General features: G+C 39.2%; 1 protein-coding gene across 2 annotated transcripts in view; it reads right to left on the bottom strand.

Annotated features, from left to right (window-relative positions):
* Positions 1 to 19,182, bottom strand: part of FIG4 (FIG4 phosphoinositide 5-phosphatase) — a 101,905-nt gene that overhangs the window by 44,825 nt on the left and 37,898 nt on the right. For both annotated transcript variants that reach the window (XM_070417931.1, XM_070417932.1), the window contains exons 11-17: positions 16,493 to 16,626; positions 14,939 to 15,055; positions 12,652 to 12,697; positions 11,824 to 11,972; positions 10,697 to 10,863; positions 5,847 to 5,985; positions 265 to 323 (exon numbers count right to left, since the gene is read on the bottom strand). In XM_070417931.1, coding sequence (XP_070274032.1) covers positions 265 to 323; positions 5,847 to 5,985; positions 10,697 to 10,863; positions 11,824 to 11,972; positions 12,652 to 12,697; positions 14,939 to 15,055; positions 16,493 to 16,626 — 811 coding nt within the window. The remainder of the gene's footprint in view (positions 1 to 264; positions 324 to 5,846; positions 5,986 to 10,696; positions 10,864 to 11,823; positions 11,973 to 12,651; positions 12,698 to 14,938; positions 15,056 to 16,492; positions 16,627 to 19,182) is intronic.

Here is a 19,182-nt window from a genome sequence, read left to right on the forward strand (position 1 = left end):
GGGACATATCTAATAATTGAAAGACACAATACAAGACTTTGACCAACTTAGATACAAAAAGAATAGCACAATCCCTGCCCTTTAAAAACTGAGATCTCAGGATATCTTAGCTTATCTATTCTAATAGCAACATATGATACTGAATAGGCATTCGTTGCTTTCTAATAAGAAACTATATGCACAGAATTTAATGCTTTGAGCTCATTTAGGAATAATTCCAAAATACATTAGTATAAAAACTACAAGAGAAAACAGTGTACCTACCTTCATCATAAGGCAGTGGCAAATATTTTATTACCTCTGGTGTCCACCAGTGAGTATAACTATAAAATAAAAAAATAAGAGAAGATGGACCCAGATGTAAATGTTGGTTTTCTACAATTCACTGGATAAAAGGAACTGAACAGCCTATAGTGAGATGCTGCCTCATATGTCAAAATCAATTTCTTTTTCTTTTTAAACATGTTTGTGAAGCTTTTGGCACAGTGAGTCTTCAATATGTCAGTTCTTGTCCCAACTCCTTTCTTGTTTCAAATGTGTCACAGATCTATAACAATCCATAAATATATCTGCGGGTCAAGATGCTCTCATGTACTTACTTTTCGATGAAACAGATTTGGGTTACTCCACCAGACTCTGTGAGCTGCTGTTCACCCTCCCCAGGGCCTGTGCTGCATTACTCTGCCACCAGGTGAGGAGCAGGGCCCTGACCCAAGTCCCACAACCAGGATTCTCTTGCAGGTAGTTATCTGAGAGTTAGATTACTTTTCTATTCTGCTCTATGTGTATGGGTCTGTGTGTACAGTTCATTAAAAGAGTTAAGCAAAGTCATTAAGTGAATGGGTAGCCCTAAACAACAAGTTCGTTCCCTCAGAAACTAGTATAAGCTGTGTTAATCTCCAATTCTAAGTATTCACTACGTGATCACAGAGGCCAGTCAGAGTGAGGGAGGGAATTTCTATCATATAGATTTTTGCTAGAACACTCATCCACTACGAGCAGAGAATCTGAAAGAATCCTGAATTGCCTTCTCTCTGACTTATGAATTTAATTCTAAATCAAATTCTTATGAAATGGATATTTAAGGGGTAAATGCTATATCCAAGTTCACAAGAGCTAGGCAGGGGAATGATATGAAATGGCATATCAAAATTTTCAAAAGGTTCAGAAAAAAGAGCCTATAGCCTAAACTGCTAAAAAATGTAATTTTAAAATAAATGAAAGGCTTTCTAAAAATAAAATGCTAACATCAAAATTTTGAATAATTCTAATTATGAAGAATGGGGAAGTATTTAAATGAAATAGGCAACACAGAGAACTCCCCTAGAGATGGCAAGTGGAATACATAACCAAGGATGACGAAAAAAGAAGCCTGAAGCCTAATGAACTGTGAGGGAGGAAAATGTTACAATAACAGGAAAGGCTCCTAAAGTTTTGCTTGAGATTAAAGTTGTGCTTTAGAGCAGTACTTCTCAAAATTCAATGCACACACAAATCATTTGGAGATACTGTCAAAAGGCAGATTCTGATTCAGTAGGTGGGGCCTAAGACTCTGCATTTATGACAGCTCCCAGGTGATGTCAAAAGGGCTGGTCCTCAGACTGCTTTTTGAATAGCAAGGCTTTGGAGCATGAAAAGAACAGAAAAGGGATAAGTCTGCTGCTTGTAGACTTATTAGTCTTTCAACATTTATTAAACACCCGCTGTGTGTCAAGCACCACTCGGCGTGTTAGAAATGCCATGTTAAAAATAATGACAGAGGAAGTAGAGTTACTTGGTTCCAGTATTGTTTCTATCTTTACCAACCATGATGAGTTTCATGCTGGAAAGAGAAAAACACAAGATGAGAGGGAACCATACACAGCCCAAGGGACAGAAGGAAGCTATAGGGCATCTCTAACAGCATTCAAGTCTTGGTACAGTTGAGATCAATACTCTTCTAAGGAATAGCAAAGAATGGGATTTAACTGGAAACGGGCAAATGTAGTCTTGATGCTTAGAGGCAAGAGGGTGATACATTCCAAAAGATAAAAAAATCAAGTATTCACTAGAGATATTTTGTGAGTAACCTAAAATGATGACCAGTGACTTCTACGAATCCACATAAATTTACTCAAACAAGCCACACCAGGCTAATCTCATTTCTTTTCTGGTAGGAGAATCAGACTATCAGATCAGGGGAATGAAAAAGACATGGGCTAACTGTTTAAGAGGCGTGTGTGTGTGTGTGTGTGTGTGTGTGTGAGAGAGAGAGAGAGAGAGAGAGAGAGAGAGAGAGAGAGAGGTGTAAGTTCTATTTTGCAACTTTGGCAGATGAGGAAAACACAGAAAGTACCAGCTAGTATATGAGGAATTTACTAAAAAATTTTGCTCACAATTGTCTTACTTACAAAAAAAAAAAAGAAACATAAAAATGTGTTTTAACTCAGAATGCAGCATGTGGAGAAAAATAATTAAGAGAATTGGATTAGCGATTTGAGACCAGGCCACACATTTTTAAAAAATATTGCTAAATTGTGTTTCTCTAAGCAACACAATGCAACGTAACAATACTTTTTAAAAGTCCAACCACTCTGAGTGGGTCTCAGAAGCAAAGAAGCCCAGGAGAACTGCCTGCCCTGGGGGAAGATGAGCGGCGTTGGGTGGAGGATGAGGACGTCTGAGAGGACTGAACCTGGGACGGGGAATCTTCAGTACCTCCAGCATCGGGCACTGCACCGGGACAGAAATCTGCTTTGGGACCAGGGGTCAGAGGACCGAGACGCAAGTTGGTGCTGCTTCTTCCTTTGCATACCAACAAGTAAGCGTCTTTTCTCTTTTTCATTCCTTAGCACTAAGAGTGCTCAATGCCACCAGCACACACAGGAAGGTTAGGGAGATTGAAAAGACTAGCAATTGATTCCCCTAGCTAGCTTGAGAGTCCTCTGAAATAACGTATATAGACTTTAGCAAAGCAATCGGTATCTGTGAACAAGACAGACACATGTGGGCAGAATGACAGCATGGTGAAGTGATGACAATATGGTAAGTTACAGCTGTTTAAATGACTGCAACCAACAATTATGAAACAATTTTAAAGTGGAAGAAGGTGTCTGGTGCTATCTCACAGGGGCCTGCCAGCTACCCTATTCTATGCAACACTTTCCATCAAGGACTTGCATTAGGATCAAGATGGCCTGGCTAATTAAATCTCAAGAAGCTACAAATCTAGAGGTGAACAACTAATAAAAAGGATACACATTTCAATACTTTTGTTTGGAAGCAAGCAGAGCGTATATGAGCATGACAAAAATGGTACAGAGAGAAAGTATGGCAGCAGGACATGTTAAAAAAGACTTGGGAGTTCTAATGGACAGGGAGCTCAGAGAGTTAACAATGTGACCGCAAGACACTGAAAGCAGCTAATGGAAATCTAACACTGAGTGATAAAAACAGAATATCCAGGACAAAGGGAGAAGTGGTCCCAGTGGCCCACGATAGTTGGCACAAATCAGACCAAACTCTACTATCAGACACAGATCTGGGGACCACAGTTTACAAAGAACATGGCATTGACTAGAATACATACAGGAAAGGGCATTCTGAATGCTAAAGAGGTTATAAGTTAGAGAAGGTGAGATTTTGAAAATGTGTGAACTTGTCTTCAAACAACATTTCCAGGGGTTAAATAACAGGTCTAAAGTCACACAATTACAGAAATTCCAACTCAGCTCTACAAAACGCTTAAGTTCACACTTTTGTCTTATTAATGCCTTTGGTAAATTGTTTATTTCTTCTGAGAATTATAATACTCATTTAACTGTCACTAAAATAACCAGTATAGGTGAGTAACACTAGCAAGTCCAAAATAAAACACTGAAATTTATCTTACAGTATTTATAAGTACTGCTTATGGGTAACATCAATTGTTGATACCATTTTGGTTACTAACATTCTGGAGGAAGAAAAGCAAAAACAGGAAACCAAATCAACTGAGAGCCATATTATCTACTTTGATAAAATTTTGTTTTCAGTAGCAGGCTTATAGCGGATGCTTACTGAATCATCTAACTAGCTGATTAATCTCAGTCAAGGCACATTCTCTCTGTACCTCAGTTTCCTTTGTTTTAAATAAAATGGATGTAAGACCAGCTTCTTTTTATTCCCACAAATAAGCTCCAATACTGCCTGCCTCAGGTATGTAACTCAAGATAATATTCTGGCTAATTTTTGCAGTAGAAAAATCGAGTTTTGGTTGTTCCCAAGTTGTATAGTAATAGCTTCAATACTTTAAAGGCAGTGATTTTCAACTGATGAGCCATAAGAATTTTTCTTTTTCCCTTTTTTTCCGAGCCACAAGAATTTTTAAAACATGCAATACCTGACTATTTAAGTCAGGGTAACTGATTTATTTTCCCTTAGATTGTCAAGTTTAAAAAAAATGACAACAGCCAATACAACAATAACTGTCTGGTGTGAATGAATCAAAATTATTTGTCAGATTGGCTAAAGATATAACATATTTTTTGGTGTGCCACAGATTTTTAGTAATTAGTTTAGGTGTGCCATGAGATGGAAAAAGTTGACAATCGCTGCTTTAAGGTAATAGAAAATTTCAGAAAATCAACCACATTTGCTAATAGTCAATTGCATCACCAAAGCTAAATACAGGTATTTACACTCATCTCTCATGAAATAAACATAATTAGTTCTAAATTTTCTATCAGCAAAAATCCATATAGACAAGCATTTATTAATATTAAATTGAACGTAAGAACCAGCTTGCTTCATTTATAGGGAAAGTAAGCTTAAATATTAAATTGGTTATTTCAATAACAAATTTGAGAAACATATAAACTCTGACACTTCCTTAATATCTTAAAGGTTCCTGAAGTAACAGAATTTGATAATAGCTGTAACACCAGCACATAATTAGCACAGACTATCAATGACCCCTCTCGTGGTTAGGAGGCATCGGCGCACAAAATAAAGGCTATGTCAAACTGATGCTAGGAGAGAAGAGCATTATGAAAGAGAAATTGATGTGTGAGCAGAATGGACCAGGCTCCAACCTCATAGACGTGAAAACGAGGCTCCTGTGGCAAAATGGATTATATTAGTACATGGCAACTCAATTAAAAACATGAACGAGTCTTCTCACTAAATCCTCACAATGACTCTGTGAGGTATGTCCCATCATATTTTTCAGACCAGGAGAAAGGTTAAGTAACCAGTCCAAGATCACACAAATGCAGAGACTCCAACTCAAGTCTACCTGGCCACTACGGGGTGTCCTGTTAAAATGCTTCAGGTAAACCGTTCATTTGTCTTGAGAATATTAATTCCAATTTAACTGTCATCAAAATAACCTGTACTGGTGAATGACTCCAGAAAGCCCAAATTCAGTGGTAAGGGTGACGGGCGTGGCATCTGCCACGACAGTCACTCTCTCTGTCTCCTGTGCTTCCTGGAGGAAGGAACACCAAAGTGATGCTACCGAGACCCCACACTTGAAAAACCAAAGACTGACTCCCTAGACGTCAGAATTGTGTAGAGTTCCGAGTGTGTAGGAAGCACTCATCGATGATGTTGATGGTTTGCTGCAGTGGAGTGATAACTTACGTTCAAGGATGAAGTTCTGAAACTTTTTATCTTAAGGAAAATGCAAGACACCAACTGTTAACGACAATTTCCCAAAGCTACTATGAGGACCTCAAAGGTGCCAAATTTCTCATGGCAAACATGTAGGACCGCTCACTACTTAGCCTATGTGATTACTTCACACACACACACACACACAAAAGAATCTCATTTTCAAAATAATGTCAAATCTCTGAGTTTACATAGTAGAGCAGGAAGAAAAGTACCTTCTTCTTGTTGGTAAAAGTCTCATGGTGTTTTTATGATGCAGATAGAAATCCGTTGGGAGTTCCCAGAGATGAGGTTTTCCTTCAGTGGGATGGAAAACTCCCAGGAACAGATTAATGGAATCCTGTCTATCAGCATCTAAAAAGCAAAATTATGTATTTCAGAAATTCCATTGCCGACATATACAACTCAGAGAATGTTTTCTCAGGAGGATATGGGAACAACTGTGATTTCACAGAATATACCTTTGAAAATAATACTATTTATACTTCAAAAGTCACACACACAAACAAAATGTAAACCATCACCAAGTTTTTGAGGAGAATTCAAAATTTGCTTCAAAATGTAACCTTTTACTCCATACCTCTCATAATATAGAGGATGGTGCATATACACTGCTTTTTGAATTTTGAGAGCGTCTTAAAAATCTTTAAACACTACCATAATACCATAGTGATTTTATTTTTAGAATAAAACATATTCTCACCATTTATTAGTTTTCTTGAAACAAATACATCTGCACTTTATTGCAAAGACAAGCAGAGACAGCAGAGACTAATAAAATAGCCCAATTACTACCCATATTCTGTTGCACAACCTTGAACGAGTTGGTTTTGCATAGTTTCCACTTTTAATCCTCGGAAAGGTATTCTTCATTTCTTTAGCAGAGAATATGTTTACATTTTCTGTTTCTCCCCAACCTCCAGCTGTCGACCTGGGCCATCCCTTTTGTGTTTGATAATGAAGGCAGAGTGGGCACACCGATAATAGCGTCGTTCTAACTATTTAATCACTCCATAATTACTGAAGAAAAATATATATATATAGTATTTCCTCTTCCTTTTCTAATTAAGTCTTGGTAAAAATGATGCTAAGCACGGAGGTGATCTCATGAACTACCCTTCCCCTTCTGCACTCTTTTCTCCTAGCATCCTTCATTCTTTCCCCTCATTTCCTTCTTTCCATGCTTGTCTCAGAGCCCTGTGTATTCAAGTTTGGGGCAGACATCCACAATGTAAATAATGATCTCTTTCTAAAAACGAGCACGGAACTCAAAAGATAGCACTGCAGTAATGACTGCTTTTGAAATAACATTATCATAAAATCAACTTTCTTCCAACAGCAGTGGTGAACACAGATATATCTGAAATTAGCAACATTGTTCTCATTGGGCTATTTGGTCGTTTCAGTAAAAGCAATAAATGAACTACGGTACATCAAGCATGTATTCGAGTTATTAGTATTTTCACAGGAAGCATCCCATTAAAACACCACTTACCTATCAGGCTAACACTAGTATGTAAAAGGCATGTTTTTATATGCTGAATACATTTGGGGGATTTTTGTCATTTGTTGGGAGAAAACATCAAATATTAAATGATGCAGGCATTCTCGCATCCTCTTTACACAATACAAAAGTAAACATACTGCTCTCACGGTAATTACGTTCTTTATGCTTCTAGAATAGCTCTAATGGCTCTTATTAACTCATCTATGCGGTACCTCAAAATATCTTAATTCTATCTAGAGAAGCTTTCCGTTTTTCAGTCATGTTTTCAAGGCATTTCTTTCATCCTTTCAAACTAATAGTAGCTTCCTTGAATTTTAAGCAAATATGATAAAATGCAGGATGTGAGAAAAATAACTAAATAAAGGATATTCTTTCAAAGGTTCATAATGAAGACTTCTTGAATGCACTGCTGGTTTGTTTGTTTTGTTTTTTACTATGGAGTTTATGGTTACTTTTTAAGCCTCGGCGATCACGCCAGCCCTCATGAACCTGCGGATCTTTTCCTGGCTACTTTCAACTGCAAACAAGACATTCACTCTCAGGAAGACAGCAGTACTTTGGATGTGGACAAGAGTTTCAAACAGATAGATTCTCAGTAGGACAAAATGATTATCTATTTTTGTACTCAATCATGCTTTAAAGGAAAAAAAAATATGTGCCATTTAAACTCCATTCAAACAGCTAAACATTAACCAGTTTTATTATGCACTGTATCTAAATCAGTGGTTCTCAACCTTCCTAATGCCTCGACCCTTTAATACAGTTCCTCATGTTGTGGTGACCCCCAACCATAAAATTATTTTCGTTGCTACTTCATAACTGTAATTTTGCTATTGTTATGAATCATAATGTAAATATCTGATATGCAGGATGTATTTTCATTGTTACAAATTGAACATAATTAAGCCATAGTGATTAATCACAAAAACAATATGTAATTATATATGTGTTTTCCGATGGTCTTAGGCGACCCCTGTGAAAGGGTCATTCGACCCCCAAAGGGGTCACGACCCACAGGTTGAGAACCACTGATCTAAATAGATCAGGCTTGCCATGATTGGTGTGGCAGTGGCTAGAGCGTTGGCCTGCGTACCAAAGGGTCTCCAGTTCAAGGGCACCTATCTGGGTTGTGGGTTCACACCCCACTCCTGGTCAGGGCGAATGCGGGAGGCAACCAGTCAATGTGTCTCAACTCCAGGTCGGGGCATATGCCCAGGTTGCAGGCTCCATCCCCAGTAGGGGCATGCAGGAGGCAGACAATAATGTTTCTCTTTCATTGATATTTCTATCTCTCCCTCCCTCTCCCTTCCTCTCTCTCTCTAAAATCAATAAAAACATATTTTTAGAAATTGTTGGTTGTTTTAAAAAAAGTGCATATGTTTTAAGCTACTAAGTTTTTAGTAATTTGTTATACAGCATAGAAAACTAATACACTTGAACAGTTGTACAGCAAACTGGCTTTGCATTTTCTCTGGTCATGAAAAAAATACTGAAAGATGACTCTTTTGTGGATGCTTCCATGCCCACTTCAAAAGTTCCCATCACCAGAGACTCTCTTACAGTTCCCGTGGTGTGGGCACATGCATCTTTTCATATCAGTCAGTTTCTTGCAATTCCTTCTTTATGAATTCAGTGGTCACCCACTGGTTCTTGCTGCTAGGTCCCTTTGACCAGGACTTAGGCCAAACCCATCCCAGCAGCCTCCCCCATGGCCACCAGTAAACATTCAAGGACCCTTTGGTCCAACCAACTTTACGAGGGTAGGCATTTCCAACAGGGCAGCCCTCTCCTCAGCCTGTCCCTCTGCTTCAGCTTTGCTGCACAGCAGAGCAAATTCAGCAGCTTCGCGGGGTCCTTCCAATAGCAGGACGCTGCAGCCAGCTTGTCAGAGTCCTGTTGAAGCCTGCTCTCTCCAGGCTTGCGGTAAAGAAGTCGGGCAGTAACAGTCACTACATGGCAACAGTTCCCTTCAAAGAGTCTCTTTACCAATCTTTCTTCTCCACATTCTGTACACATTTTTATCCCTGATCTGGTTCATGAGCCTAAGACTCACAGAATCAGTCAGTGCACATGATTCTGTAGATTCTGTGCATGGGGATTTGCCTCACAATCACTTTAGTCTGTGAAATCTATTGCATTGGAAATTCCATCAGCATGGAGGCGGGAAAAGTGCCATTTTAACAACTTGTTACTTTTAGCATTTGCAAGTCATAAATAAGAAAATAACTTAGCGTTAATGTTACCATTCATTTCTAGCTATTTTTTTAAAAATCCATGATATTTACATTCTTAGGCAATTGTCAAGACTATGAATCCTATTTAAAAGATAATGATTTACCCTGGTCGGCATGGCTCAATTGGTTGGGTGTCAGTTTGATTCCCACTCAGGGCACATGCCCAGGTTGTGGGCTCAATCCCCAATTGAGGGTGTGCAGGAGGCAGTAGATTGATATTTTGATATCATCTCTCTCTCTCTCTTTTTCTCTCTCTCTCCCTTCTCTCTCCCTCTCTCTCTAAAAATCTATTTAAAAATCTTTTAAAAATAATAATGATTCAATGCCCTCAAACATTTTTATCTACATACTAGAGGCCCAGTGCACGAATTTGTGCATGGGCGGGGTACTGGACTGGCCCTGATCAGGACAGATCTGAACCAGGCCTGTCAGGAGGAGGAGACGGCAGGAGGTTGGCCAGCCGGCCCACCCCAATCGGGGCCCAATCAGGGCCAGGCCAGCTGGGGGCAGGGAGGGGCCGCAGACCGATTGGGGTGGTGGGGGCTGATTGGGGGTGGGGCCGGCCAGGGGGAGGAACTGAGGGTGGTTGGCTGGCCGGCTCTGCCCCCGATTGGTGGGTGGGGGCCGATCAGGGGCAGGGCCAGGCAGGGGGAGGGGCCACAGGCAGTTGGCCGGCTGGCCCCGCCCCTAATCAGGGGGGGGGGGGGTCGATCTGGGGTGGGACCAGCAGAGGGAGGGGCTGCAGGAGGTTGGCCTGCCAGCCCCACCCCCCATTGGGATAAGGGAGGGGTGGTGGGAGGTTGGCCAGCCAGCCCCACCCTGGATCGGCAGGTTCCCTGGCTGCAGTGGGTGTCATAGAGACTGGTTGTTCCGGTTGTTACAGCATTCGGGTTGCTGGCTTTTTATATAGATAGATAGATAGATAGATAGATAGATAGATAGATAGATAGATAGAAAACAGAAATACAGAGACAGAAGCCAGGGAATCAATATATTTTGTAAATAACTTTTGCATTATGTAAAAGTTCCAATTATGGGTGGCAAAATGCAAACATGCCCTATTTAAAATACAAAGTTTATTCATGCATTTATTGAACGAATGATTATTGAGCATCTTCTAAGTGACAGATTCTATTTTACTTAAACTTTTTAAACATTTAATTTTGCATTTTACTTAACCAGATAGCTAAATAAAAGCATATACATACACACACACACACACACACACACACACACACACACATACACACACACACACACACACATATATGGAAAAAATGCCCATTGGTATAAGTCTTAGAAGTGCCTAATACTCCAGAATTACCTGAAAAAGCATTGCTGTAATACCTCGACAGGGTCTGCATGATATCTTTTGAGTGCTGGGTCCATGGTGCTATCTTCCTGTAGGTTTTTACACGATGAACAAGTTGAGAGCCACCATACTGAAGGGACAGGGTATCCCCATGATCTTCATAGAGTTCCTCAAATAACCTAAGCAAAAGAAATACAAACACTAAAGAATTTTAGAAAAAGTACTACACATTCTTCACTTAGTCACAGACTCAAAACAAGGCTTTTACTATATAAATTCTCTGATCCATTCCTTTCAAGTAGACCCTTCAACGTTTTGAAGAGAAATACAAATGCAAAGTATTTTATATTTTATAGGAATTGTCTAATGAGCAACAAAGTCACAGAAAACACTAAAAAGGAAGCAGGGACACCAAGAACAACCCACCAAAGCCAGACAGTTCTACCTTATTACAAGATGTCTAACTACCTGCAGCCTGCCAGACCAATTTACCTCCCACGGCAGAATTTTCTGTTCTCTCTGAATTGCCTTTTGAGAAGAAGAACATGTTCTGGTCACAGACAGATAGGCCATATTCTTTCATGAAACTACATATGTTTCTTCAAGTGCCTCTTAAAGACTTCCAGTGCAGCGATGCCTGCGGACCTGGCTACTTGTAAGCTGATCACTTCCCTCGACAGCCTTTCTGACTATTGCAGATGACCAATAACAGCTCTCACTGTATTTTCAAGAAACAATACTTTATGCAATGCCATGGATCCAATGCACAGTGAAGACAACAATCCTTAATGAGGAATCAATTATTTATATGTATTCTATTTTAAGTTCAAAATGTATGAAGGCACATTATTATTTTTCCTAATGTAGTCTGGATTTGTTTTTTTTTAAACCCATTAGTTAGGATTTATTTACTTTGGATTTGTCTAAAGGACACAGTGCTTATTGATAATTAACTCACAAAACAACCCATACCAACAATACACAAGTATTTAATAGAAATAGTACAGAATTAACTTGAATAATTAGCAACATAATTTTTGAGAAGCTAAAAGGACAAACAAGTTAAAAAAAGTCCTTACTATTAATCAGGTTTGCTTTCTATCATTACCAGCATTCAAAAGGCAGAAACTAAGGCTTACCTGACTGCATCTGTATCAAACTGCAGATTAGGCTTGTCAATCAGTCCCAAGGAATACAGCTGATAAGCCAAAGCACATTTTCCCACCATAAACTGCGCCGTGTTGGTGCGATCTAAACAGTCCACACAGTTGGTTCGAAGAACACCAGTCTAAAAGAGAAATACCTTAAGACTTTTAGTCATTATTCAGTCAGCAAAATGACTTCCATCCTACTTAGATCTCTTTTCTTTAAGAAGTAGAAGAAATCTGTAGGCAGGGTATTATTCCTGAATAATGAACACGTCTTAATTTATGAAAGGCTATAGTCGCTGCTCACTTATTGCTACAACAGCATCCTTACACCTTCCAGTCTATATTTGAATTTTCTTCCTTAGTTTAACAAAACACATAACAAACATTTTCCACATGTACCAATTAGTAAAAATATGTGCTTTTTTCCTGATATGTTTCCTTTACTGTACAAATCAAATATTCAGTGGTTGAGGCCATATTACCCTTAAAGCATAATTAGTGTATATAGTGATCATACCTGGATCATTTTCCAAAGTCATTCTAACTTATTCTTTTCACATTTCGGCTACTATTACTATTTCCAATAATAAAATTTATAATATATAGAAAAAAATCTGTAGGCCATTATTATTATAGCTATATATTCTTTGTAGCTTTGTAGGAGTTAAACACCAGCAGTAAGGCTTTTAAAAATTATTCCCAAGTAACTAATAATTCTGCATTAAATAAGAAGTATGTCTCTCAATGATTGCTTTCAGAAAACATCATATACTACGATACAGATTCTATTCATTATTTATATAAAGTTGTCTGTACCTGCAGGCGACCAGTGGGGATCACACATCCTCCCAGATCATTCCACCTGTATAAAAATACATGTTTTAAAAAATTTAATACTGTAACCTGTATTCATTTTTGTTCCTAGATCGTTATTGAGAATCAAACCAACAGAGCTAAATGAGCCAACATCATCAGCTGATTCTGCTTACTTTCATCTTTTGGGAAAGTTAATATGCAAATTACTGAGATGGAAGGCTCCCTCTAAGAAAGGAGCATCTGGCTTGTCCCACGGCCTCACACTCAGGCGTTCTGTCACCCATCTTCAACCAAAACTTCTCTTGCTTTAACTGAAGCTGATTTCTTGCTTGCACCTATAGAGATGAGTAACAATTGCAGGGCATCTTTCTGATAAATTAAAAATAAACTCTTCCAAGCCTGTCTTCTCCCCTCAATGTGCGGATTCTCTACCTCCTCCAGCTTTTCTTCATGGAGCTGCGTTACATTCCTTTGGTGGTTTTTGCAGATTTCCTTATTATTTTCCTTCCCGCTTACGTTCTTCTCCATGTGCTAGTGACTGCATGGGCATATGTTCTAAGTATGCTATCATGATGTTAATATTTTATTTTAATTATTTAAAAGAAGACAATGGCCCTAACCGGTTTGGCTCAGTGGATAGAGCATAGGCCTGCGGACTCAAGAATCTCAGGTTCGATTCCGGTCAAGGGCATGTACCTTGGCTGCGGGCACATCCCCAGTAGGGGGCGTGCAGGAGGCAGCTGATCGATGTTTCTCGCTCATCGATGTTTCTAACTCTCCTTCTCCCTTCCTCTCTGTAAAAAATCAATAAAATATATTTTTTAAAAAATAAAATAAAATAAGACAATGAAGAAAAGAGTTAGCATAGCAGGCCTGACTGCTATCCTCAGAAAGGCCTGCTTACAAGGTTGGCCATTGGCTGGCTTTAGAGAAGTTGAGTTCTCACCATCCCAAAACAGACATGAGTGACTCCCTGGGTCTAAACTGTTTGTAGAAACAATATGGTTTTGCTGAATGTCCCCTTTCCTTCTGGGAGTCTGGAATGTTGGTACATGCAAAGTAGACTGCCTACGGGACCAGCCTCCAATACAAACAGATAGACAAAAAACCTGGCACTGCTTGGTCGGTGTGGCTCAGTGGTTGAGGGTCCATCTATGAACTAGGAGGTCATGGTTCGATACCTGGCAAGGGCACATGCCCAGGTTGCAGGCCTGATCCCCAGTGTGGGGTGTGCAGGAACAGCCAATCAATGATTCTCTCATGGTTGATGTTTCTATCTCTCTCTCCCCATCCCTTCCTCACTGAAATAAAAATATATCAAAAAAACAAACAAACAAAAACCTGGAACTGAGTCTCGAATAATCTGTCCTCATTGGCAACACATGCTGTCACAGTAAGCTGCCTGGGGAATTAAGCATGTTCTGTGTGACTCCCCTAGGAGAGGACTCCGGAAGCTTGCGTCCGATTGCCTCTGAATTTTGCCCAGGTGTCTTTTCCCTTTGCTGATTTTGCATTGTATCCTTTCTCTGTAATAAGTCACAGTCATAAGTATAATGGGCTGAGTCCTTTGAGTTCTTAATGATGAGAGAGAATCATTAATTGGCCGCCTCCTGCACACCCCCACCTGGGGATCGAGCCCATGACCGGGGCATGTGCCCTGACCAGGAATCAAACCATGACCTCTGGTTCATAGGTCGATGCTCAACCCTGAACCACGCCGGCCAAGCAGTTGGTTGTTTTTTTTGCATTGCTTTGGCTTTTTTTTTTTAAAACCATTATAATTAACTTTGTTAACTGAAAATATCTAACATTGGTTCCTTAAAAGGTAAATTAAACATAGATCCTTGATCTGAGACGCTCACAAAGTATTTTAGTACATAATGGTAATGAAGAAATATTTGTGAGCAAATGACTAACTATAGTACAATGATAAGTATTATTTTCATAAAAATATTAGTACTTCATCTATAAGAAAAAAATTTCCCTGCTCCTATTTAATACTGAAAAATAGAATTCTCTGTAGAAAATTTTACTTTACAGAAATATTTTATATCATGTTTATTCCATGAAGCAAGATACAAAGACTCCATGGCTCCCATGTCAAGGCATAGACCCCTTGAGGAAGTCTGATGCCCACAGTGAGCATCCCTTAGGACACTTGTCTCATCTCCCCAAAGGAATAAATTCACCCCTCTTCCAAGTAGTATAAACTGTTCATATTTAGCATATTTTAACCCATAGAGAAAAATTCTTTAATATATCTTAAGGTTTTAAATGCCATACATACTTTTCATCTGGCCGCAAAATGCTACAGTAAGAATCGGGGCGGTTTACAAAGAAACCTGTTTTCTTCACCACATTCTCTGCGATCACATTCAGTCGATCAAGAACATTACACAGCTTGCTGCGGACAGGAGGACGAATGAGAAAAGTGAGAAGAACCCAAGTTTTAATACCTATTTATCCTCACATCTAAAGCAAATAAAGTCTATAGTAATGATATTCAGGGATTTCATCTTAAAAATCTCTGGTGTGTACTCAATAGGGACACTGTAGCAATTTCTAGGATATAAAGTATATTCAATAACTAATAAGATTTGGTACAAAGGGACACGAAGGGCCTGTAAGTTAGTATAAACTATTGGCAAACCTTCCGCTTGCCATATTACATCCCTGCAAGAGCTTCCCCAAAGCCTCGCACTCCTCAGGTCAGTCACATCAATGCGTGTTCACAACATGACTAAAATGACTGTGAAGACAGCACAATGCATAGTGTGGGTGGCGGGTGAGGAAAAGGCTGGAAAATTAATTAACGTGAGTGGCACCACCCTGTAATCAGGCTTATTATACTTAGGGAAAGTGTGTTGTGGGTGTATCCAACTACATTTAGAAAAAGGTATTATTTAGAAAAAGGTATAATGAGTTAAGTGCAAAACAATAAAGTAATATTTTTTTTAAAGACCTCAAAACAAACCCACTGTGTATGATGCCTAGTAAATGGGTAAAAAGACAATGCAAAGTTAATGAAAGAAAGTTCCTTGGAGATGTTCCGAATCAGATCACGACAAGGAAAAGACGTGGGAAAGCACCCTTGGTAGAAGTGGAGGAAAGGCGGGAAGAGGGGAATAACAAGAACAAAGACTCAGGAATGGGACCCTGGCTGCCACATCGGGGGCAGAGCATGAAGTTCAGTTTTTCAGAAACAGAAGAGCCCAGGGAATAAAAACGTTATTACATTCTGGAACCAACCCGGTGATGGGTTTTAACATTACATCTAGTAGTGTGGATTTACTATAAACACTGGGGAGCTACTGCAGGTTCATCCATCAGTGAGACCATCTGAAAGGTGTCAGAGAAAGTGACTAAACAGGGCCAGAGAATAAAATAGAAAAAAGTGAAATGAGTGCCTTTATGGAAAGGGAGTGGAGTAGAGATCTGAAACGACTAGCTAGTTCAAAGAGAATTTATAACTGGTATAAAATGTGGGCCAGAAGCCCTAGCTGGTTTGGCTCAGTGGATAGAGCGTAGGCCTGTGGACTGAGGGGTCCTGGGTTCGAATCTGATTAGGGGTACATGTCCGGGTTGCAGGCTCAGTCCCCATGGGGGTGGAGGGGATGTAGGAGGCAGCCAATAGATGATTCTCTCTCATCATTGATGTTTCTATCTCTCCCTCTCCCTTCCTCTGTGAAATCAATAAAAATATTTTTTTTTAAAAAGTGGACCAAAAAAAGAATTGGTCTATTAATTTAAGCTCTCAACAGCCCTTCAGCAGGTTCATAAAAGGAACTGAAAGAGTTACATTTACTTTACCATAGAGATCCGCTTTCTGCTCTCTACTCACCTTTTGGTGTACTTGGCCATATCCCAGGGAATGTAAATAATGGTGTGCTCAGGAGGCAGAAACTGGTTGAGGTACGTCACAGCAGCTACGAGTTCTTCACTCAGAATTCTCTCATGTTTTCTTTTCTCTCGTTCCTTTGTCAAATATTAAACATTTTCAGTGTTCTAATTACTTTAAATCAGAGGAACAGAGTTTTAACATTTTTACTTTTCAGACAAGACAAGACAAAAAGCCTGCATCTTAAATATAGTGACATGAAACCTACCTGAGAAAATTAAAAGGCTGTGGTACATTTACACAATGGAATACTATGTGGCTGTAAAAAGGAAGGAGCTCTCACCCTTTGTGAGAGCATGGAGGGACCTGGAGATTATTATGAAAAGCAAAATAAGCCAGTCAGAGAAAGACAACTATCACATGCTCTCACTCATATGTGATGACTTTTTAGTTGTCATGAAATTAATTAGATAACCACTGTGGAAACAAAAAAAGAGTATCTATTTTGTACAGCTAAATAAATCAAATGGAGAAAGTAGAAAAGAGTTGATTTAAAACAGTGTTATATCAGTTTAGGATACACATATTTAGCTTATTTTTGCATCTGAGAAAATTAAATTATATATCTGGAATTGTTCTCGAAAGCACTTAAATCAACTAGGGAAACAAAAACTTTTTAAAATTCTTACGTCAAATCTGACATTTTATGAGATGGAGAGAAAAGATTATTTAATCAACCTTTGATCGTCTCTATGCAAAGAATCTGCTTTATGCACTGTCTGCCCACAGTGGTAGTGGATGGGCTAGTAAACCTCCTTAGGGTCACAGACCTCTTTAACAACCAAATGAAAACTTCACATGTCACTTAGATTTTGCATAACATTTCAGGATTCAGAGCCCCTCCTACGGGCCATCCAGGGACCCAGATTAAAAACCTCTGATGTACAGTTATGCTTGATCTCAGGTTGACTTTCTATGGACCCCAGTAGCAGCACTGAAGGTGTGTGGATTTCTGCAAAATGTCTGTCAACCAGTGCCTCAAATTTCCACAGTCAAGATGGGGTGTGTGTGGGGGGGGGGAGCTCACAACACAGGGTAAAAGAGAAAAGAAATTAAGGAAAGTATTTCACTTTAGTAACTTCATATAGAGGCAGAATAAAGAGTAAATATCCTTGGTATCATTCTACACACACACATTCTTTGACTCCTTAATCACAAGTTAATACGGATGTCTTCCCAGTGAACTGAATAAATATCCTTTTATCCTAGGAATAAAATAATGACAAAAACAACAAAATCTTATTTCTATTCCACAAGACAGTTACTTAATCTCCAAACTATTTTTAGTTAATCTCTAGTTACTGTCAGGATTTTTATGACAATGGAAAAATAGACCGGCCTTTCAATATTAAAACAAAAACAAAAACTATATATACTTTTGAGAAATCTGGGCAAGAGAATACTTTACAAATCATATGTATCAGATATTACTTCCTGAATTTGTATATTTAATAGAGAATTATTTCAAAGGTCATAGGCTGAATCTCCATTTAACTATAGCTTCTAACCAACTATCAGTACTCTATAACATGAAGAATATCTACAATTTAGGTGAATATTATATTCCAATAATACCTTATAATTTAGTGCTTTAGCAATAATTTATTTTTATACTATCAACATTTTATTTTCTATACATTTGCTAGAAAAGTGTTCATGATGGTCTTTGTTACTAGAACTGTCTTACTTTAATTTTTCAATTATGTATATTATAGCTACTGTTCAATACTAGGCTGAGGTTACAGATCATCCAGCTATTGCCTTATATTGTTCTGAGTTGACACAGGGGAGAGATGTGAAAATGAAACTTCTGAATTAATGTGAACAAAAGTCTAGAAACTGATGATTTATTTTACAAAGTCAACCCCTGGTAGGATGCAATAATTACATAAACCAAAGAGCAACAAAGGGAGAGATGAAGCTGACTGCTCATTGTCCAAGGCTTCCCCTCCCTACCATCCTCCCCCTTAGCCTGGCCACTTTTAGGCCATGTTCCTCCAAACCCTTGATTTAAAACACACACACACACACACACACACACACACACACTCGGCCCTCACCCTGCTATTCTCTGAAATCCCATGAACATAACTCCTCCCTCAGTGTTTCAGATTTCCTCCTTTCCTCCGTACCTGATGCCACAGATCATCCCTTTTCTCTCTGTGCTTCATAGGGGATCTCAAATGGATCCTCCCCACAGTCTTTTAAACACATCATCATGATCTCTTTTTTAAAAGTGATAAAAACACCAACTGTCTTCATTTTTCACTAGGTACTCCCCCGGCAGGAAGTGCTCCCCCAGCAGGGGCGGGGGTACTATACTCACTGCCACCGCTGCTCACCTTCACCCCACGCCTCAGTCTGCTTCCGTCAGTCTGCTCGGTGCTGCTAACACCAATGGGCATCTCTGCCCTTTTCATCTGACTTGACCCGTCAACATTTCCCACTGTTGACCTCTTAGTTTCCTCATCATGAAACATGTCTTCTCTTGCTTTTCATGACATAGCACTCATTTGCTTTTCCTCCTACTTTTATCTGTTTTTCCTCTTATTCCCTAATAGACTCAGACGGCTCTCGCTGGACAGTAAGAGCTGGAGGTCCTCAAGACTGGACCAAAGGCCCTTTCCTCTTCC

Source organism: Myotis yumanensis, unplaced genomic scaffold, assembly GCF_028538775.1.
Source record: "Myotis yumanensis isolate MYYU_CA2020_CCGP unplaced genomic scaffold, mMyoYum1.0.hap1 SCAF_6, whole genome shotgun sequence".
In the NCBI taxonomy this organism is placed as follows: domain Eukaryota; kingdom Metazoa; phylum Chordata; class Mammalia; order Chiroptera; family Vespertilionidae; genus Myotis; species Myotis yumanensis.